At 39.6% G+C, this 23,814-nt stretch overlaps 1 protein-coding gene across 1 annotated transcript in view; it reads right to left on the minus strand.

Annotated features, from left to right (window-relative positions):
- Positions 1-4,515: 4,515 nt before the first annotated feature.
- KCNK5 (potassium two pore domain channel subfamily K member 5) overlaps positions 4,516-23,814 on the minus strand; it is a 35,736-nt gene continuing 16,437 nt past the window's right edge. Inside the window, exons 2-5 of the mRNA XM_030499499.1 lie at positions 13,479-13,590; positions 11,872-12,038; positions 10,571-10,739; positions 4,516-9,770 (exon numbers count right to left, since the gene is read on the minus strand). Coding sequence (XP_030355359.1) covers positions 8,950-9,770; positions 10,571-10,739; positions 11,872-12,038; positions 13,479-13,590 — 1,269 coding nt within the window. The 3' untranslated portion in view covers positions 4,516-8,949. The remainder of the gene's footprint in view (positions 9,771-10,570; positions 10,740-11,871; positions 12,039-13,478; positions 13,591-23,814) is intronic.

Genomic DNA, 23,814 nt, shown 5'->3' on the forward strand with positions numbered 1-23,814 from the left:
TGGAGAAACACAGCTTAGAAGAAAATCTTAAAACCTGGTCTTTTTTACATGAAGGAAAGTCCCCCCATGCATGCCTTTCTCGCTTTGAATTAAGACACTAATTTTCTATTAAAATGGAGAGCCACAAAACCAGCTAAAAAGGGCAGCATCCCCCTCAGATGTCCAAGGTATACTGTTTGCTCCTGCTTTCGTACCAATTTCCCATGCTAAACAGCAATTAAAAAGCCGACTGATTAGCTTACTATTTTTCCTTCCTTTCCAGCCGTGCCAGAGATGGAGTTGGCAAAAGTCCCTGGCTAAGAGGAATAGAAAATATAGAAAATAGAAAATCAAGACTTGTGTCTCAAGTCTTGATTTGTTCCCTTACATTTCACCCACTGCCAATGCACAACCGATAAGCAGCACATATGAAGTTTGCCAGAGAAGGACAGCACAGCTTTACGAGTAAACACTTATCATCTAGCTTCAGAAGCTTGTGACTTCTATTTCAACATGAACATGGATTTATTTCACATTCACATGGACATGTTTTGCAGTTCTGCCCAGCAACCGGGAGTATGTAGAAATGAGTGCTCTTCTGCACCCAGTTTGTTTTGATCAGTATGGGTAGGATCCAACCCACAAAGAAGCACACAAGAGGATTTTTGTCTCTGATCTTAGCAATATTAGGAATTATACTTCCTTATACACCCAGAAACTTAACTAGATAGATAAACAAAAATGTGATCAAGAAGTGTCCAAAGCTGTTGGCAGGCCTTGAACAGGATTTTCGCGCTAGGTATGGGAATATAGTCATTCATACAGACTGGATTCATTCTCCTTACAATTAAAAGGCACAGGATGGTGCCACACACTACTTTTACGGAATCATAGAATGTTTTGGGTTGGAAGGAACCTTAAAGACCATCCAGTTCCAAACCCCTGCCATGGGCAGGGATACCTTCTCCTAGACGAGGTTGCTCAAAGCCCCATCCAACCTGGCCTTGAACACTGCCATGGATGGGGCAGACACAGCTTCTCTGGGCAACCTGTTCCAGTGTCTCAGCACCCTCATGGTGAAGAATTTCTTCCTAGTATCTAATCTAAACCTATCCTCTTTCAATTTAAAGCCAGTCCCCCTTGTCCTATCACTACATACCCTTGCCAAAAGCCCTTCTCCAGCTTTCTTGTAGGCCCCCTCTAGACATTGGAAGACTGCTGTATGGTCTTCCCAGAGCTTTCTGTATTCAAATATTATATTCAAATAAGATTAAAAGTGTGTCAAAGTACTTGTTTTTTTCCTAAATAATGCATAGATCTAAGTTGAAAGCACAAGTACTTTTATTTGGCATATTTAACAAAATTCTTTTGCATGCTTTCCTAAAAGGTTAGCATGGGAAATTGCAAAGATTGTCTATGGGAAAACTGCTAACTTTTACTTCAGATATTTTGTGTTTTAACCTTCTCACCCCAATTTCAGAATTCATCTTTTCAGTTTGTTTGTTCTGCTTTCTCGGTCATTCACAGCCCCACCCTAGTGAGGAGAAAAGGGGGGCAGGGTGCACGTTCCACAGCTTCCTCCATGTAGAAAACAACATAACCAACAAAATACGAAGAGTTATCAGCATCTCTCTTCTACTCTTTCCTACAAGTAGCAAGGAGCAATAAAAGGGAGGTAACTTCAGGCACCCCATAAAAAATATTCTAAAAATAGCAAATAAACCTCTCTTAATTCACAGTCATTTCAGTTTGTAAAATCCAAAGTGACTATTACAATATTTCCGTCAGAATATTTCTCCTATTTCGATGTATTTCTCATATATATATTTTTCAATCAGGAAGAGTCCTGGCTGTGGGCTGTACTTGGAAACTTGGCCTTCAGAAGAAGCCCTACTAGCTAGAACCTGGTACCTGGCTCTCAGGGAGCCTCTGTGCAGGATAATGCCACCAGCATCCCAGTGCCCCTCAACTCCCCCTTTCCAGATAAGCCCTTCTGATATGAAATAAAAAATTTCCTTGGTCCGTGAGCTGAATCTCTGTGGGTGTTTCATTCTGGACCTCTGTGCTCCTATCAGTCACAGTACCACTCCCTGTGCTAGGGTGGCTGTGTAGTCCAAGATAACTACTGCTTGAATTTGTTTTCATCCCAAGACACAAAGCACCTACCTTGCACACTTTTCTGTGTTTCCACAAAACATCACAACCCTCTCATAAGTCACCCCTTACGAGTCCAGTTTTCTCTGGAGCTAGGATGAAAATCAAGGCAGTAAAGGTCAGTAGTGCACCCCTTTTCCCCCGCTAAGGCTGCCTGTGTACCAGAAGTCAGCAGCAGTCACATCAGCTGCATTGCAGAAGGTATCTGCTGTCGTGGTTAAAGCCCACGACATCTGCCAACATGAAAGCAGAAAGAAATCCTTTAGCAAGCTCATCAAGTATCCCAGGCTGCACAAGACCTGTAGGTGAAGGACATGTTTGAGGAAGAGCCAGGGAAAGGCAATGCCAACAGGTTCGCTCTCAGCAAGATGCATGGCCCCTGACAGGGCTAGGTTTGCTTTCCCACCCACTGCTCCCCTTTATTCCTCAAGCATAGAGTCAAAATAAAGCCACAGCCTGCAATCACACTGTGAAGCCAGGCAGGGGATGTGGAGGAGGCCACATCTGCGTGCAGGTCAGGGGAGTTCTATGAAGGCTTTCTGGAACAAAAAGAAGCCAAAATCTAGCAGGTGCTATGCTCGGCCCAACCTTTTTTATTCCAGGGGAGATTTATATTAGATATAAAGAAGAAAGTCTTCACTCCAAGGCGGGGCAACTGGAATGGGTTGCCCAGAGAAGCTGTGAATGCTCCACCTCAGGAGGTGTTCAAGGCCAGGTCAGATGGGGCTGTGAGCAACCTGGTGTAGTAGAAGGTGTCCCTGCACATGGCAGGTGGTTTGGACCTAGATGATCTTTAAGGCCCCTCCCAACCCTCACCATTCTATGATTCTCTTACTCATGGGGAGGTAGAGGCTAAAAAAAGGTTTAAAACTGAATCAATCAATCAATCAATCAAACAACAAAAAAACCCCAACAAAAAACAAACATCAAAAAACACCAAACCCTTGCTGAAAGGCACAAGATGCAAGTCATGAATTTGAAAAAAAAGAAACTTCCTGACCTCCCCCACTTCTCCACAAGTCCTTGCTTAAGAGTTGAAAGAGTTATTCTGCAGGTTCTTCACGACTTAAGTCCAGCTACAGGAAATTTCCTTGAAGGGAGTGAAATAGCTTTTTCCTGTGTAAAATGGTCCTGAAAAGCAACCTGCTCTGTCACCGTCTTCATCTCCCAGAATTAAAAGTTTGAGTTCTCCATTTCCATGAGCTGCAGGTTGCTGGTATCATATTGCACCATGCATTGTAAAGACCCATGATACGTGCTCAGTGAAAATATTTCAGTTTTTTTAAGTGTCAGCTGGTCTGCGATTTTATCTATTAAGCTATTGTGTTCAGGGGAACCCACAAGCCAGGCATGGGCCATAAGAACAGGCACTTAACAGATACAGGTTTGTCCTGTTTTCCTAGTTCTTACTACCCTGCCCCCTATAAATTACTAACACTCTACTAAAATACTGAGGGCAAAAGGTGAACAATAGTCTGTGGGCTCCAACCTGCTGGGAGCAATAGAAATGTTATCAGGTGTTTACCAGACTCGATGTTATGTCCTGCCCTCAGCCTCATGAAGGGACCCAACCTCCCTCTTTGGCTGTTTTTGGCATCAGTCACCACTCAGGCACCTCTTCCTCCTCCACTACTCTTCTGTTGTGGAGCTGGAAGAAAATGTAGAGATCGGCTACTCTTAAATAATAACAGCATCTCCCCCCACTTTCCTAGCTCATGCCTCAGCAATTTCACTCAGTTGCCTAAAAGCTAAGGGTCAGCTTCTTTGCCTTCAGGCTGAGTTTGTCCCAATTTCTGCAGATGGCTCCATCTCCACCATGGGTATCACAAAGCCACTTTTTGCTACCCATTAAGATAAGTAGTTATCTATTTTCCAAGATGTTTTAAGGAAACTACTGGAGTTGGACTGTAAGTAGTGAGCATTGCTGCTAGAAACCTTGTGAAAATTCATAAAGATCTACTCAGCTATTTTAATAGCTCTGGCATAAAATTCAAAGCAGTCAAAGGCCTGTTTTATTTTATTGTAGTACTGTCAATTCTAACACTTCCTGTCTCAGTGCATCTACTTTAAAAACAGCCCCTTGAAAAAAACACAGCCCCTAGAATAAACTTTTGTTTATCTTTCAACAGCTGTCAAAAATCCTCATTGAATAATACCTTACTATGCTATATCTAATTGAAGACCAGATGCTGTTGAACTGAAGTCACCAATACCCCATAAAAGTACAGGTCTCTGTCTGCATAAAACTTGCTTTATCAGCTCCTTACCTTCAAGCTCTTTGGTCTAGGACCAGTCTCACCTGTGAGGTGCATTACAAACATAAAGTATTTGTAAAAAAGAAATCTCATTCCTTGACTGCCATTCTACTCATGATAAAGAGGATAAATTGTAAAATTTTTATTGCAAAATATTAAAATAAATTACATTTTACAAAGACTTAGCAAATATTTACATACAGTGTGATTCCAGTGACAATCAGCAACAAAGAACAGACAGACAGGCATATCATGGAGTGACAGGAGTCAGAACTGTACAAACTTCAAAAGCCATATGAAAGACAAGCTAATTTTTTTAAAAGGTAAATCCATCACAAATGGAACGAATCCCACGAGGCACAAAAATTACAAGTCTACAATAAAGTTCTTGGGTTTTTTTGTTTAGGTCAACAGACTTGTATATTGCTTTTTGCTTTCCTCATCAGTGACGCTTGTCTGTCGCTACACATACTCTCCCAGATCAACTGGAAAAAAACAATAAAATCAAAATCTCAACATATACAACTGTGTCACCATGGATCTGTTATCAATCTGGTTTTATTTCTGCATGTTTTGTGACATCTATTGCCAGCAACAGATTCACAAACCATTAGTTCAAAAAAAATTTAACACATCACTTTTTGTATTTCCTCAGTGATTTCGTACCAGTGTATTAGATGTGTTAGACTGCCTGCTGTGAGATATGTATCTGAAAATGATGCCCTCCCGGTAAAAATAAACTTCAATAGCAGAAGACAATCAAGAAGTGTCACAATGAAGTCAAGGATGGGGTCACAGTCTATAGCACTTAAGAGGGCTTTTGTAGGAATAGCCTTTTGTTGTCACATTTCAAGATTATTTTTTTTTAGCAGTGGCTCATCTTGGCAACATTAGTAAGTTTATATTGTGAAAGGAGACCCATGCTTCACATAATGCGACTGAAAATACAATCTATTTGTAGGCAATAGCTAGAAAGAAGAGTTTCCATTTCTATTCCATCCCTTCCTTATATGCGCTTTCAGGGTTTGGGATTTTACCCCCCCCTCCCCCTTTTAAAAAAAATCCCGTTTCCCCTCTTTCTGGGAGGAGATGTGTCTCACCTATAAAACCAATTCCATAGCATTAAGACAGCTGTTAACATTATAGGTTAACCAAAATCTTACATGGCATCTGAAGAAAATGTTTCCAGGTCGACCAGGTAATTGAAATAAATAAAAGACTTTACCAAGTAGCATGGGGGAATTCACTCACAGGCACTTCTGGGGCTGAATAACTCAGAATCCAGTCTGGACGTCCCTCTAACTCACTTCAGAACATATAAATCTGAAGGCAGAAAGACATTAATTTGGATCCCCCAGGCATCTGCTTTTCTCAAGACGTGGAAGACAGGCAGGCAAAAAGCTGTCTTGCTTAGCACTTCGGCAATTCTGAGATGGCACCATAACTTTAAAAACCCTGGGAAATGGTTCAACTTCTTGGAAAGAACCAATATGAAAGCTATGCGCCAACTAAATCCTCCAAAACACTGACTGAAAACAAGTAGGGCTTAACGAGACCAACTGTGATGGCCCCTGTGTAAAAAGAAATTTTTTCCCAGTGTTAGGATTACATTAAGGCACACGGTGGGATGTCTTGAGAACAGTTTTGTGAGGTGTGATCATGTTTCCCGAAAAAGCAGGAATATTATACTTTGTTTTAATAAATTTAAACTATTACTTTAAATCCCATGATACTTACTACGAAGACTTAGAGTCTATGCTGACTACACTGGGAAAGGCCAGAGAGCCACATCTAACTTGATAATATGAAACAGATCCCATCCATTCTCAGCTCTGGCGTACAAGTGCACTTCGCTATGGAGAACGCAGAGTCTGGGTTGCAGTGTGCAACATCTCCTCCCAATCAAAGCAGCCCAGCCAAGTGTCTGGGTTGTATTATTTCTGTATTAAAGAGAGTTTTTATTTTTTTTTAAATGGAGATTGGAGTATGCTTTTCCATTTCATGCACTTTCAGCAAGCCTCTTCTTTCCTGTCTTGTAGCTTTCTAACTGTCACTAAAACTTTGATCTTTGCATCAGTAATGGAAGACAAGTTGGAGAACAACAAAAACTATATGGAGTGCTTTCTCATTTTCTCTGAAGTTAATGTATACTTTTTAAAAGAAAAGAAAAAGAGAAGGCTAGACTTGCTACACAAGTATCCTGTGTATAATGCACGTAAGTCTTACCTACCATTTCTAACAGTTACAAGGTATAGCTGTTAACCACAACCCTTCAGTTATATAGAAATAGTTGAAGGGCTTGGGAGTCATTTTTAAATGATGGGGGTGTGGGTGTCTATTAGAAGTAAATCAAAATCCTCTCAGTATGGTCTCTCCCTCTTTCCTGTCAGATAAAACTCAAATTCATCCAGCCACCCCTGCTTCAAATAGCAGTAATAAAATCTTATCTCAAATTAGAATCTTTTTTCAGTGATATTATCATAAAATACAGATTAACTACCAAATCCAACGATGTCGATTCCACATTTTTGCCAGTATAACAGAGGTGGCCCTAGCCTTGTGTTCAACTTGTGTTTGAAAAAAAAATGTCATATACATGGAAAATTCTGAAAAGACGACTGATAAAGACAGTCCCTTGTTTCACAGTAGATGACTTCAAAACTTCCCCATCAACAAGCTATCCAACCAGAGTGTCACCTTCCTGTATGTCCTTCTCCTCCTTCTTTTGAGGAGGCCAGCAACTGAAGCTGCAGCCAATATCTGCAGTTATTAGAAATAGCTAGTAATTCAAGATTAGCATTGCAAGATTCCATAAGCTCTTCTTTCAGAGCTAGTGAGTCTGCCAGCATTATGCCAAAAATGAGAATGAGAACTTTTAACTGTTCGCTGAACTTCAGAAACTTTTGGACATACTGGAATGACTTAAATACTGTAAAGCTGAACAGAACAACAGAACTTGACGTGTTAAGGTTCAAAGGTCTTGGGTATTTTCTGTTCCAAGTATAGTGGATACAATCGAAGTCAGTACCTTTTGCCAACATGTAATCAAGAGCCTCATTTGAAAGAGTTGTCGGGGTCAATACATAGATATGGAAAAAGAAAAATAAAGCCATGGTATAACTTTTTTTCTAGCCAAAACAATTTGGGCAGAAGTGTTATAAAGAGACATACTTCCTTCTTAATGAGAAGCCCCTCTCCAAGCCAAAAAACCAATACTTCTAGGAGCTTAGAGCCAAAGTTCCTTTAAAAAAGTGCCTTATGGCCTTAAGTCACTAGACCACATCTCAGTTTGCCCAAGATTTGACATTGCGCAGCCTTCTTGAAAGTGGGATAGAATAACCATTGTATATGCACATAGGTCAAACTTTGAAACAAAACAAATAAGCGAAGTGTAATCAACTGTTTCAAAAAAATCGTCTCTTATTCAAGTCTAGTGTGAAGTACCAAGACAGGCAGGAAGGGAGGAAACATGAAACAATACTGACTATCACACTGCACAGATCAGCAGCAGTGCTACAGGTCCCTTCTGATAGGCATTAGGGCATTTGGAGAATATCTGTGCCTCCCAATGTGATTTTCTCCTCAAAACTGTGTCAATAAAACTTCACCTGTACATAGATACTGTATAAGGTTCATTCAAGTATTTCCTCTAGGAAATGGACAGTGGAAGGACACTTTCGACATTAAAAAAGTTCATTGTATCCTGCATATGCTCATACATGCTTTGATCAATAGGTCTTCCAGTCACTTTACTTGTTAACAGTCCGGGGGCTGATGTGCAGTTTAGCAGCCCAATTGGTGAGCTTTATCCCAGGTGATTCTTCCTTGTTAGAAGGCTTCTTCTCAGTCCATTCCTTTGGAATTTTTAATTTTAATATTTTATTTATGAAATTACAATTCACTATAATTTGACAAGCACTGACATATTCTAGACAGATGTTTCAGAAGCTTCCTTCTCAGTCTGCCAGCATACCTCAGCTCAGATCTGTGTCCTGGTATTCCATCTGAAGTTTCTCATTAAGTACAACTAGTGGTTGCACCATTTTTTTTGTGGTAACAACTTAACAATGGGAAACTTGCGGCAGGGGAGGGGAAAACACAAACCCCTTGCTTTCATTTGTGATCAAAGCAGGATTCAAATCCAGGTTTTCAGAGGTGAAAGGCTAATGCAGTAACCGAACACATTTGATGCCCAGAACAGTCTCTTTGCAACAGTATAGTTACACTCCCAAACTACTTCCTCAATGAAATGCATAAACGCAGAGCAGGTCCAGTGTATTAACTAGTCTTTTCTTTTCTACGTTGTTCAAGAACCATAAAATGCCAAGAAGGAGCAGGACTCCAAATTCAACTGTTATTTTACAAGTTTTTTCAGAAAAGCAAAGCTGACTGGCTCAGAAATCAACTTAGGATGGGAAAAGGACACTGGAGTTTATTAGTTTGGGACTTGCATTTGTTTTCAAAGAGACAGGAGAAGCTGCAAAAACTTGCTTTTCTCCTTGCTCCATTAATTTTTTCAATATGCACTGACCACTTTCAGAAAACCATTGTCAAAAACACTTCACGTTGCAGCCTTCACGTTGTTTACTGTATTATATTCATTCATCAGTTGTTCGTAAGGCACAGAAAGTTCTAGCTCATTATTGGTAAAGGTAGATTCATCAGAGGATGGGAATTTTACCAGTTTTTTTGCAGTTTCAGATTCCTCTGCAAGATTATCATCCATGGAGGATTTTGAGGTTTCCTCATCATCAGAGATATCTTCCTCTTCATCATCATCTTCATTTACAAATGTTATATTGGCATTTTCAAATATTAAAGGTCGATAGTCTCTGGAATCCCACACTTCGCCTTCTTCTTCACTAATCCTGTCCAGTTGGTTTACAAACATGGTTCCTTCTAAAGGGCTGTCTCCAATACGTTTATCATGCAGAGGTCTCAGTACATGACCATTTTGAATGTCCAGGGAAGCCTCATCATACTCAAATGACTCTGTCTTTGTGTAAGTCACCTGGGCATCCATACTGGCATTCTGCATATTTTGTTTGGCATTTTCTACTTTAATCATTTTGTCATTGCTTGTTTTCAGGGCCTTCTTCCCAATTTGTTTAATAAGATCATTGTAGGTCTCTTCCTTCTTTGAAAGGAAGCTGAAAATGTTGACATCCTTTGAGGTACCCATTTGAAGGGGCTTTTTAGATCGAGGATGATTGTCAAATGACTCTTTTCTTTTTTTCCTCCGTTTCTTGATTGCTTTATGGACTTCCACAAACATACTGACCTTCCAGTTAACAAACAGTGAAAGCCAAGCTAGTCCCAGATAAATCCATAACTCCACAAAGTATCTGTAAAGGGCATGATAGTTTGCATCTGGATTTACACCTACAAGGAATTTAAAACAAGAACATTACTGAAAGAGGACTTGCAGCTGATAAACGTTTGAAGGTATGACCCTGAGAGCTACTCCCTTCTACAGTAACAAAGCTTTGTTGTTTGAACACTGCTCTGAGAGGTGGTAAATGGGGATCTGAAACCGTTCTGAAAGAAACAGTTGGTCCCAGGTTTTCCACTTCCTGGCTGCATGTATTCTGGCCACTGGACTAAAACAAAATGGCAGCATATTTATCCTCCCTTTGTAAGCTATGAAAATGAACTTTTTCCCTGTTTGAAAATTATAAGCCTTCTCCCTGCCATTGAGGTATGGATATAAGTACCTTCCTTGAGAAAAGGATTCAGAATTCCACTTACAAGGACCATCTCCAAAGCCCTTAACACGGCAGTGGATTCAGGAGGGAGACACCAGTATACTTAACATTTCCTGTTGACTAGTTCTAAACAGCTGCAGAGAGCATTGCTTAGTACTTATGCAACCTGCTCAGTAAACTGGATCCCATTCAAAGATCCTTAACTATCACAGTGGCTAGGATAGGTCCTTGCCTGAAATAGGGACCTGGGGCACCTGAAAGAGTTACGATCTCCAGACTTAGCCCAATAAAGGCATTAGGTATCTAAAAGAAGATTGAAGAGCCAAGATTCAGTCCACTGGATCAGTACTTAGCTTTAATTGGATCTTCTATTCAGCAAAATGTTTTGGGAAAGCACCTTTTCTAATTAAAGTTTGGAAATAGAATTGCTACGCTATGTGTACGTAGTGAAATAATACATAAAATACAGTTACTGACCAGCAACAAAATCTCCAAATCCTATGGTGGTGATGGTGATGAATGAGAAATAGAGGCCTTCAATGTAATCCCATCCTTCAGTCACCATAAAGACAAAGGGAGGAATAACCAGATGGACCAAGACACCCCAAACAATGAAAATAGCTGTGCATGTAATTTGTGCTTTCCTCTGTAAAAAAAGAAAGAAAATAAAAAGTCAGGGAAGGATCTCCAAATTTTCTTTTCCCATCCATGGCATCAAGCATCATCTGACAAAAACTAGGGTTTTTTCCCTTTACGCAGGACTCTATTATTACAACTACTTGCTCAAATAGAATTATTTCCTTATAGTTTTCTTTCACATTCTTGAAAAGCTTAAGGAGTTCCTGATATTTTATAAATAGGCATGGGATACAGACATAGCATTCTAGTCTAAAAGGCAGTCAATACCTCCGATTTTCCCTTTATTCATTTGAGTATAGAGGATTAGAAGTGTCAAAGATGCTTCTCTCCTATTTATGTCTCCTATCCTTTGCCACTCATGCAACCTCTGCACAAAGCTGCACTCACCATCCTTTCTGTACTTTCACCAGAAAAGGATGCATTTCACCATCATTTTCTGTACTTTCTCCTCAGGTACTGAACCAAGAATGTAATGTTCTTGCTTTGTTTCTGAAACCAAAACCTAAGCCAGTCTCACAGCTGTCCAGGCACTACGGCCCTGCATTGCCTCTCATCTCCATGCAGAGTTAGAACTTACTCATTGGGGGGGGGGGGGGGGGGAGGTGGGGGTAGGGGAGGAGAGGAAAAAGGCAGATAGTCACATCCAAGACACCACCAAAAGAATAACAAAAAACCACAAACAAAAAAACAACAAGCCAGTAACTCATAACAAAACATTATTTTCCAGATGGTTTACTACACAGCAGGAAGTTCTCATGCTAGCATAGAAGCAGGTGGGAACAAAGCAGAATAGCTTATTTCCATGCCAGGGCAACTTGCACGGAATGTCTGTGAAATGGAGCCTCACCTACATTTGTCCTACAGGTTTCTAATATAAGGAGACATATGTTTCCATAGAAGCTACAAGATCTATATCTAGTATCAAAGGTTTCTACAATACCTTATTTTGCTAAAGCTTCTTGCAGAACTAACTTATCAGACCCAATCCCGTTCTTAGTTATTTATATGCAACACCATTTAGGAAAATTCATATTTGTGCAAGCGTTCATTTACTAAGATTAGCAAGCAAGTTAAGAAGTGTAAGCTTAATTCATGCATCAAAAATACACAGCACAAGGGTAAACAAGCAAGGGCCTTACCAGGCTTACTCCTCTTTTCGTCAGAAACTGGCCCAGCCTCTTGGCACGTCCTCCGAAGAACTTCCCCAAAGCACTGATCCATGTCAAGCAGAGAGGAACTCCAAAGAGCCCATAAAATATGCAGAAGAGACGCCCAGAGGGTGTCTTTGGAGAAACATTTCCGTAACCTAAGAGAGATAAGTTTGTGCATGGTCTGTTCCTGTTGCGGAGAATTCAAGGCAATTCTACCTATGCACGAAACAACATTGCGTGGGCTTCTGCTGTATCAGATGCTCCTTACTTCACCATCTATAAGAGCTTTAGTCTGCTCCAGCTGTTGATCTTCTGAATCTGGATGCCTTCCAATTCTACTCTAGCAAACATATATTCCATTAATGAAAGCTGAGAGTATTACTGCATTTTAAATGTTTCTTAGATTTTGTGCATCCTTGTTCTTGACAAGATGAGATAAATACGAAACAAAGTTCATCTCAAAACTTCTAATATTATTCTCCAACCTTAATCAGCACTGTTAAAAGCTTGACTGATCGAATTTATAGAAGAAAATCTCAAAATTCATCCTGAAGCTAGGTTCCACATGAAAGGTGGAGAATGCACATTTAACTTGTGACCTGGTACATTTCCAGAGTAAGGGTTTGAGAGTTTAAGTGCACGATGAGCTGTGACATAGAAAGATATTTCAACTGAATTTAGGTCTTTGCTGGTCACAGAACCCAAAAGGGCATTACAAACTCAGGCTCTAAAATCAACAGCCTATTTCCTGAACTTCTGCCAAAGCTTTCTTATTTAGGGTGTTCCTGACTTCAACTTTTTATCATCAGTTATATTATAAGCTGGATATTGTGAGTTTCAAATAATAAAGAAAACCATGGTACTGCATATGGTTTAACAGTAAGACTTCCATTTCTGTATACCTCCAGCCTTCTCTAGTTATTTTGCATTCCTGGGGTTTTTTTGCACTGTAGGTGTATAGCAAGGGTGTAGCAATACCAAGTAGCAAATATTTTTCTGTAAAAGCAGAAGGCAGATGATGTTGAGTTCTGAAAAATCTGCCTATCAAAAGAGGAAGAAGTCTTTCAGTGTAGAGGGTTTTACAAGCACAAATCAGTAGTGAAACTTAGAAGACTACACTTGTTCTACTTTGTCTTCTTTGAGAGATACAAAGTCCAGATTGTTCTGCAAACCAGGAACACTGGTAATTCAGTAGCTTAAAAGGATGCACGTGAGTAACAGCACAGCTATACAATCCTCATACGCACATGCTTTAAGTAGTAGTTTAATGGAATGCTTTGTAATGCTTTCATTTGGGGATTTCATGATTTGGAAATTTAAGTGCATGAATTAAGGGAACTGGAATGACACCAGTCATCCCCAACAGCACCTTGAATCCATTACTTACTGGAAAGGCACACATTTCAATATACCCATGGAGAGAGTTCCAAAAAACTGTTTTTTAACTCTATGGACCTGCAGGTGAACACGTACTCTAGGCACCTCCAGCCATGGAGACTTTATTCAGTGGCTAGCTTGGCACATAAATGGGAGAGTACACACAAACTAGAGCAGACAGAAAACTAGTTGGGAAAGTTGACATAATAAATACTTACCAATTGTAGTGATCACAGTAGCAGCAAAGATAACAGCGTTAGGCCAATTCCAGTTGTTAAAAGTGTTGTTCCCAGTGATGGCAACCCCCTGTCCAGCAGCATTTGACACAACCTGTAAGAAAACACTGTACAGTCAGCCAATCTTGGAAAATCCTGGCAGCCTCAAAAAAATAAAACAAAGGTTCCTCTTGGGTTTTCCACCATTGTTCATACTTTCAAAATAATCACTGAAGTTCTTTGTGAATGCTAGCCTAAGTATATTTGCCAACAGTAATGCAATGAAAACTTAAAAACTTGCTTCACCTAAGAAAAAGTAGTGCAGGTGCTATGGCATTCAAATAGGGGGGTTTCATTAGATAAGCTTTTACTTGATTTACCCGTTTAACCCAAATGGAACTCTTCCACAGACAAAACACACTCCTCCAGACTGAACTAGCATTTAACCTCCAGTGCAGTTCTTGAATTTAGTTTAATATTAGGAACTTCATCACAACTACTATCCATTTCAAAACACTGTTACATGCCTCAGCTTGACTTAGGTATGAGCAGGACGTCACAGAATCCTTGGCAAAGCTAGCGTGATTAATGTTAATTCACCTGCCGTCTTTGGCAAAGTCAAACTATCTACAAGCCAATGTGAAACTCTACTTTTCAGCAAAGACAGACAACACTTTCCCAAAGTATTTCGTGCAACAGGATTACAATCACTGTCCTTGACTCAGGACTCTTTTTTTATCCCATCTTTGAAACCTAGTATGCCATGATGAATGTAAACCATTTGATTACAATGTTTCAGGGAAGCAAGTAGTTATTGGCATTTCCAGATTCAGCAAGTCAACTTTTTAATGGGTGTTCAGGTCTTCAAGTGCTCAAGCATTATTAACCAACTTCATCTTTTGTAGGGAGGGACTTGGAAGACCCAGCCTTCCCTGCCTTTCTAGAACTAGACTGTAGAAACCTCACTGATTAAAAGAAAAACTAATGACTATTTAGTACAGAGAGTCAAAGTTCCAGATCAAAATCATGCACCTTGCTGATTCTGACATTTATTTCTACCTCACTGAAATAGAAGAGAAAAATGATTTATCATATTCTCTCCTAGAAATCCCTAGTTGTTTAAATCTTTGCTCTGTTCACATCGTGATGCAGTTAAAGCCTTCCCAGGTTACTCTGCTTTTTTCCCTTCCGTATAAACCAAGATTGCCTGAACAAAACTCTGAGGCTACATCTATATACAGGAGAGGTGAAGATATCTCCAAAAGCTGATTCATAACATTATCCAACTTCCTGTGTTTTTCCTTCATTAAGTGCTGTACACGAAAACTATCTTGAGCTAAATACCTAAAATTGGAGGCAATGTACATATTTTAGTAAACATGACAGGTGAAGTTTCTGTTAAACTGGTAAGAACTTCAGAGGTTCCTACAAACAAACGTTCCTTCCCTCATCAGCCCTTTCTTCCTTCCTGCTTGATTAAGATCTGATCTTGGACCCAGCAGAGACTCAACACAAAGTTCAATCACTATGGAAAGCATACACAAGTTAACACAAGTTTCAATTATTCTTGAGACTTATTACATATCACCACACTGATGCTGTAATAAAAATACCCTCAAAGTAAATGTATTGTGCATACACAAGATGCAAACAATTTAATTAAAAATGCACTTTCAACACACAAGCTATTACAGAAGATAAAAGGAAAAGCATTGAAAGTCAATGAGGGTACAGAACTAGATTTTTCTCCTGGTAAACTGCATACAGTGTCTTTCCATAGCCTACAGGCTCTGGATAGAAAAGGATAGAGAGAGTTCTCACCAAAACAGTCATTTGTCCTAAGAAAGTAGTGCTGAAATGAGAAGTATCCCTAAAACAGAAAGGTTGAGAGCAGGCAAGTAAATACACAATGCCACCAAAAAAATATTTGAGGTAGGTACAATGGATCACAAGAGTTCATCTAAGTAGAGACCAACAAAGTAACTTAATCTGTTTCTGCTAGGACCTGCAGATGAACTTCCTGGAAGTCCCAAAGGACGCACAAAGTACCTGATAGATACAATCTGTGATCTATTATCCCTGAAAAGATGCCTTGACTTCTGCTGCTGCCCAGCATTCAATGCAACACTGCATTAAATGTTATGTCAAACACCAGTTCTCCAGTCATTTTCCATGCAGTAAGCACACTTGGATATTCTTTTATTATACCTTCCTCATAAAGCAACTGATCTCACAAGAGAGGCACTGAAGTATCTGTTTCCATTATCATTGGGCCATTATCTCATTGCATTACTCCACCTTCAGTCTGAGGTAATGAGCACTGTTTCCTAGTACATACACTTACGTTAAAATCCGTCAGTGTTTGAGGTCTGGAGCTGTGAAGGGGGCTCAGACTCAAGCGGAAGAAGCTGCTGGACTGAGTAGCACACAGCTGCCCTTCACACCCAGGTAGTTAACATTTTGGAGCAAGAAACGGCCAGGTCTCCGAGTTAAAAATCACTTCATATAGAGAATCACAGATACTCTCCAGCCAAAGCTGCCACCCTCTTCCTGTCCCTATTTGCACACAGATATCTGCTATTAGCACACAAATATCCATGATCTGCAGTCTAGTATTTTAAGTTACTTTACGCCTGCAATAAGCCTGAATGCACGCTATGCTTACCAGCTGCAGGAACAAAGATGGTCACAAAACATGCTTTAGATAGCTTTGGTGCCGTGGGAAATACGTAGCTGCCTTCCAAGCAGCAAAACTTTTGCCCATACTGAAATAATCAAATATTTTGGCTTCAAACAATGTGAGTGGACACTATATACAAGTGAAAAGTAAATTTTAGTGTTTTTTATTTTCTTGGATAGGCAATGTCAGATGCACCTTTATTTTTATATGCTAGGATACAGACTGCCCCAAGTTGCCTGTGCTGGATTTCTTATACTACAGAAAAGTTGCTGTAAATCATCTTTGATTTAGAAAATAGGGGCAAGGAGGAAGAGGAAGAGGATTCATGGTGCAAACGTTCTTAGTATCTTGATGCATGTAATTTAGAAAATACCTTTTCAAGTATGCCCATATTCGAAAGCTGAAAATAGTTAACTAGGACTTTATGCACCGCCTTAGCTCCCCACCTCATGGCAGTTTGTACTGATAAAGGCAGGACTTTATTTTCAAACAACTTTTGCCTCACAGGAATCAAACCCGCTCTTCTCCCTCACTCCCCACCACTCCAATTCTGCACTTTGGCAAAGGAAAAAGGAAAAGAAGATCTAGAGTCCCTGGAGCTATTGCTGAAAGTAAACAGACTAGCAATTGCAGAGGGAGATTTAAGACACACACATAAAACTAATACATCCTCTGATGACATTAACAGAAGTATCCCATTTGATCATAATCAAGCAATTTGTTCCATTTGCAGGTACTTCCCCACAGACAAACCCCAGCACTGCTCCAATAAAGCCTTGCGTTTTCTCGTCTTGGGGACATTTTTATTAACCCTCTGATAAGCAGGTTCACTCAAGGTTTACGAGTTATCACAAGAACTAGTTGTTCTTGGTTAAAGGAGAGGAGGTTCTCTCAGTTGCTTAGGGCACGTGGCACTTGCATGCCTCCCTACAAAAGTAACAACAGAGCTGAAAAGTTCTCAAAACAAATTTGAAAATAGCAAGGGGAAGCCTTGACTCACATAGGTATTATGGATATATTCCTACAGCTTTTTATTCTACTTCTCCATTTTCTGCAGCAAGATTTTCCCAAACTGGGAAGCTACATATTAATGCATTTGTGCCACCTCTATGGTGGCCGAAAAGCTTGCAATAGTCAGCGGACCCATTTCAGCTGTCCTTGTCTTGGTTTTAGCAGGAAGGATGGTTAGGTTTGAAATTTGATCAATACCACTGCAAGGTAAAATGGTTCACAACAGAATGACATTTAGTCCCTTAGAAGTAATGCAAGGGTACAAAACTAAGAACAAGCACGTTGGAGACTGCCTCTAGGCAGTCATGTGCCTCCAAGCATATCATAACTAGGTATGTGCAATATACCATTTTACTTTGGCTTCTTGCCCATCAGAAGAAGGAAAAATGGGGCAGAACTATCACCTTCTGCCTCTGTAAGCATGAACAAATGCACAAGGTTCTCTTCCTTTTAGGAAAAGAAGAAAAATATTATTTTACACTCTCCCTTCAGGTATTTATATACATTTATATAGGTTGATGAGATCTCCCTGAGCCTTTTCTTCTCCAGGCTGAAAAGACCCAGCTCTCTTAGACTTTCCTCATAAGAGGACTGGTGCTCCCTGCAGTCCCTTGATCACCTTGGTGACTCTTTGCTGGACTCTCTCCAGCACATTCCATGTCTCTCTTGTATTGGGGAACACGAAAGTGGACACAGTACTCCAGGTGTGACTTCACCAGTGCAGAGTAGAGGGGAAGGATCACCTCCCTCAACAGGCTGGCAATGCTTTGCCTAATGCAGCCCAGGGTACCTTTAGCCACCTTTGCTGCAAGGGCACATTGTTGGCTCATGTTCAACTTGATATCCAGAAGGATGCACGTTATTTTCTGCAAAGCTGCTTTCCAGCATGTGCTGATACATGGATTCACATGCAGCTAGTGATTTTATTCTAAGAGTTAAGGACTGCAAGAAAGTTGTAACATATTTTGCATATCAAGTAGGAATAATTTCACATTTGGCATGAAATCCTAGACACATTAATAAGGGTTAGCTGGGTTTGATAACAATGAGCAATAAAAAAGAAAAGGGACTTCTGGGGTACTTAAGGCCAAATAGATAGGCCAGACTAAAGACACGAGACAATAAACAGGCTATATAAACTAGAACAACAATTCCTGCCCCACAGGCACCCTATTGCATACAAGAAGAGCCAGATATTGCTCAGTGCCAGGTCTCTTTTGAAGAGGCTGAAGCTTCCCATGTTATTCAAAGCACTCCCTGGAGATCTGACACATAAGTCTAATGGTAGTTTTAAGCTTCTCTCAGTGGTATGAGCAATTCTGTTTCACAAACACTAAGTGTTTCTCCATAAGAAAGGAGATGTAATTGAACAATTAAGCCTGAAATCAGAACCAGTGGCTTTCATTCTACTCTCAGGAGAATCGCCACGTACATAAAGAACAATCACAGATGGCTGCTGCATCCCAAAGCAATAACTAATGTACCCTTTCAGGACTCCTTGAATTTGTCCCCACTTCTGAATCTGAAGGAACATGGACTAATTTTGCTTCTTTCTCAAGTTCTTTTATTGAAAATGTAAAGATCCAATGCACAGAAAAAACACTGAGAATTACAAATCTACCAAGTACTTTAGAGACCTTCTTAGAAGCAATAAAGCTTCAACAGCAATCTCTTTTCACATTGGCATCCAGATCTTTTAATATAATTTGAAGAAATTGGAAAACTGCAGTAGTTATCTAATCATGGATACATACAACACTGGCAACTTAACCAATCATAATAGGTTGTGCAGGGTAATAAGGTTTATATTTATCATATCAAATGAAACCCTATACTGATGTTCATCTTTAGGCAGATTTTAAACAAAGCCAGCAGCAGCAGAGCAAAGCAAATAGGTTAAGTGGTACAAGAAGCTGTACGGGCATTTTTCATGGCTTTTAAAATCAAGAGAAGGCTTAAAGTAACTCCTAAGTTACTTTAAAAATAATAATTTTTAAAAAATCCATGACATACAACCTGCACACCCTCCTACTTGTCCTGTTTTTGCAGTTAACTAGGTTCTCTGGCTCCAGTTATAAATTTACAGTAGCACTCAGCTGTTCATAATAATCAGATTTTTAAACGCAACCAAAACATATTTAATTGTTAATGTTTGTCTTTCCAGCAATAAAAAAATTGAGTTAAGACTCCCAGGTCAGATATGCACTACAAAGTTCTATATGCATTACAAAGTTCTGCTGACCTACATAATATTGTCTTAGGATGACATGTAAATAAAGAGAACTCTCAGTACTGCTTTTGAAGGAAAAAAGTCTGTGGTCACAGCTAGATTGACAGAACAACCAGGCAACACAGTGGCCATGGCCAGAAATTTCCTGCCCTGTTGGCGTAATTGCACTTTGACATCTGTTTGTATGCTAAAAGCAGCAGAAGCTCTTTCACAGGCAGTCTGAATTTGTAAATACTTCATAGCTAGATCAAAAGTAGCAGATTCACAGCCAAACTAGGAATATACTAATCCTGGCTAACAGTTGTCATAACTCATCTCTTGAGTAAGTTTGTGTGTCTAGTTGTTAAGCAACAAATATATATTTAATATAATAATAAATGCCATGATCTACTGTTTAGAATTATAGTAGTTGGAGAAAAAGGAAAACAAAAAAAAAAAAAAAGATAAATTTAAGGACAACTGCCTTCCCTCTGCACCCCCGATGTGTCCTGACTGAATAGAGGATATTGCCCATCAGAGAAAATATTTTTCTCTCTAGAGTATCTTGGCAGCTTAGGATTTGGGTAAGGAAAGGGAAACAGAAGCCGACTATGCAACTAATAGTTTTACCAATGAGCAAACCTCTCTCCTCCTCCTGCCTTACTTTTCATGTCTAGATATATGAGGTATATACACATAATGATTTATTAAATTTTTCTGTTTGAGTTCTCCAAAACCTTCATATTAACCTATATATTCTGGAGACTGAAATATTTCACTTCTGTTCCTAGCCTTCACTTCCAAGATAGCTGCACTACTGCTAAGAAAATCTTGCCATGCCACAATGCTCACTTTGGTAGCCAGAGGCACAATGTGACAGTGCTGCGGAAAGATGAGAGAATACATGAAGTTAAATTATTTCATCAAGACAGCAGAAATACCAATGTCATCCTTAGGAGGGCTGCTATACACAAGTCTATGCACAGAGAAATTGAAACTCATCATTTCTCTGGGGTGGGGGGGGAGGGAGGAGAAGAAATCCTTTGAGGAGCAGAATACAAGAAAACACAGCCTAGAATACAGAACAGCAGCACCCTATCTGGACATGCATATTTCTGCCAGCCACTAGGCACCTGGCACATTCGGTATGTCAGGGGTTCAAGACCTTCTCAGGGAAGGATGTTGGTAACTATCCACCCCTCCAGAGCAGCTCAAAGTCACCAGAAAAGCATATACTTGTAGTACCTGACATTCTTCTTTTCACCCTCCTCTCTAGTGTAATGACAGGCTTATCTTGATTGCTCACTTGGACTCAAGAGTTCCCAGCTGAGTTGAAACACACTGGCGTATGACCAGGGCCATCACACAGGGCCAAGCGAACGAGCCTTTCAGGCTGCCTTAGCCACTTGACAGTCTCTGCAGGACTATGCTAATCAGCAGGACGAAGGACAGCTGACCTTTCATTTCCCTCTCCGCACTATCTGTGTTCGCAATATGAATTTCATGTTTGTCAGGACAAGAACCATGCCAGATGTAAAAAGAAATCCTTTAGCTGAGTCCTGTATTTCCTACTTTACTTCTGTGGGAATGGTTTGCGACCTTTTTTGTAGAAAGAAAAATAAGACAAGTGAACCACATTGTCTCAGTCTAACAGGCAACACCCTTGTGTCTTGCTAACCTGTGAAAGTTTTGCTGTCCTTTACTGACCTATGCAGAGAGTCGAGTTGGAAGGTGGCTGGGGGAATAAGCGCAGGATGTGAGTCAGCAGCACCTGCATTGGAGAAGGGTGGTGGGATTTCATAAATTCCACATTTATTAAAGAGGACATCAGTTGACTACACAAGTCTGTTTCTGGATCAGCTGAGTATGTAAGAGCGAATCTGCAGTTAATTCAACTGCTGTGCATGGCATTTCTTCCCAGCTGGCCTACAGTAAGAGTTGCTAGGTTCTCCAAGACTCTCACTAATACCAGAACTTACATAGCCTACTTTAACAATTGTAAAATCTGAGGCAGAAACAGCTTGTTTCTAATAGCACAATGGAGTTACGGCCCATAGCCACCTACCACAAGACCAAAGTTGATACTGAGGCAAAAAAATAGGAATTAGTCATTGATGGAATAATACTAACTTTCACTTCTAAAAGAATAAAAACCCACAAGCCTCATGCTTGATGTTGACAGATGTAAATAATAAACCTAACCAAAAGCATACACGAATATTACCCAAAAATCTAGAGAAATCAATACAGATATGCAGGATTCCTTCCCCCCTATCCATCAGTTGAACTAGGACAAAAATCAAAATAAAAGCCTGGAAAGCAAGTGTTAGTCCCAGTATTTACATTCCTACATAGATCAACTACAAATAGCAGGGGACAATTTTTCCCCTTGCTGTCATAATTAACCATTTTATAAATGCAATGGAGGTGTTACTGCAAATAAAAAACATATTTTGCATTTTACAGCCAACAGCTTAGTCTTAAAATACAATTCCTATCAAAGGCCAAACTTCTGAAAATTCCCACTTGGGAAAAAAAAGAGTCTGGCAAAATCGGGTTTACACACTCCATTGGAGGTTTTTCCCTCCCCCCACCCCCCCAGTAATAGCAAGATTTAATCCAGAATGAGATGGTATTTTTATAGTCCTACTGATCCAGCAGATAGAATGTTATCTTGTCAGTTTTCCACAGTCTTCAGAGAAAGGAGAACTTCTTTAAGTTCTCATCAACTGTTCTTTTTAACTGCTTCAACATATCACTGTTTCTTTTTTCTCCTAAGAGAATAAAGTTATTTAAATTTGAAAAAAGTGACTTTAAATGATCCACCAGGATCTTAGTGTACAAAAAAGAAAGGTATCATATATAGGTCAAATGCATTGCCAATACCACATTTTATCTGAAGGATTATAAAACAAGATTGAACTTGCTCTACAGAGGAAGTTTAACTAATATTGTTGATTCTTCTTTCACCCAGGTAACTTCTCAGTGTTTCATTCTATTCATGCAACAGCACTTCTCAATGCATAAATAAATTACAGAGCCAAAATACTCTACTGCTTTTCCTTCATTATGCTTTACTTTCGTGTGTCAGCAACTTGGACCTCCATCTAAGCATACCTTTTTTTACCTAATAGAGCCTCCGGCACCTGCCACTTCATACAGACGTGTCCCTACATCTAAGCATGATATTTAAAGAATGCACATAAATACATGCCTGGTTTTCACTTTGCATAGTTTTGCTACATAACAGGACAACAAACCAGACATCATTTGTGTCGATTAATTTCGAATACAGCACACCCAAAGGGCTTTTTACATGCATCTTGGTCTTGGTTTCTTAATAAGCCCATTTTGTCACAATTCTTTATTGACTTTTTTATTATTATTATTTTATTGCTAGATTTAAGTGTTCCTAGCTTTTTCTTTTTTTTTTTCCGAAAGCAGCCTTGATAGCTTTATTAGATGGAGAAAGAACAGACTGGGATATATCATCTTGTACTGGACTTTGAAACCAGATTCCAATGAAGGTAATTAAGTGCATGTTATGAAAAAAGCCAGGGATTAGAGCTGTGGATTCCTTTAATTTACTGATTAGCCAGGAAAGCAGAAGAAGCTGTCTAGTAAGAACACCTGAAGATGAAGAATAAACACAGGCATACAAAACACTACCAAACACAGAGAAACACAGAAGTGGTCTTCTGCAGAGGGAAAACTCTTGACTGAATGCATCACTCTGTGCCATGAAAAAAGACCTATTTATGTCCTTCAAAGAACATGACTGAGCTTGAAGAGGGAATAGAAAGCATTCAACATCTTAACCCTACATACATACTTTGACACTGGAAAATATTTGCTATTTAGTGTAACTCAGACGAAGCTTCATCTGAGGTTTATTTAGGTGCTCAGAATTGAGGAAGAACACAGAAATATCTCAAAACCAACTGGAACTGCTCAAAAGTAAGCTCCAAGATATCTCTGCAAAAAAGAAAGCTTGTGGATAAGCCAATGAATTCCTATTGGCACCTGAAGTTACATCAAGTTAGCTGTTCTTTTCAACATTCACACGACCCAATCCCAGAATAACTAGTATACACAAAGAAGATTTAAACAAGAACATGCTTGCTATGGATTGGTGTACTACTGCATACAGAATCCAGGATTTTTCAAAAATGTTGTAAGCAAAGTTTTTCAAATGCACTTGCTAAAGACAGTACTAGAGGCACAAACATCTTTTCTTGTCACTGTGTTCTCTTACTCTACATGCTTCCTAGTTGGCAAAAAGAATGAGGGTAGAGAATGCACATTTGTCACAGATAGGAACACTTGTTATTCCAGTCTTAAGTGTTCATTTGTTTTCTTGTCTTTCGATTATAATTTAACCAGACTAAATGATCCTTTAGAAAGGCATCTGTTAATTAACCCGTATTGGGCAGGACAAA

The sequence above is a fragment of the Strigops habroptila genome, chromosome 10 (assembly GCF_004027225.2).
Source record: "Strigops habroptila isolate Jane chromosome 10, bStrHab1.2.pri, whole genome shotgun sequence".
Classification (NCBI taxonomy): Eukaryota; Metazoa; Chordata; class Aves; order Psittaciformes; family Psittacidae; genus Strigops; species Strigops habroptila.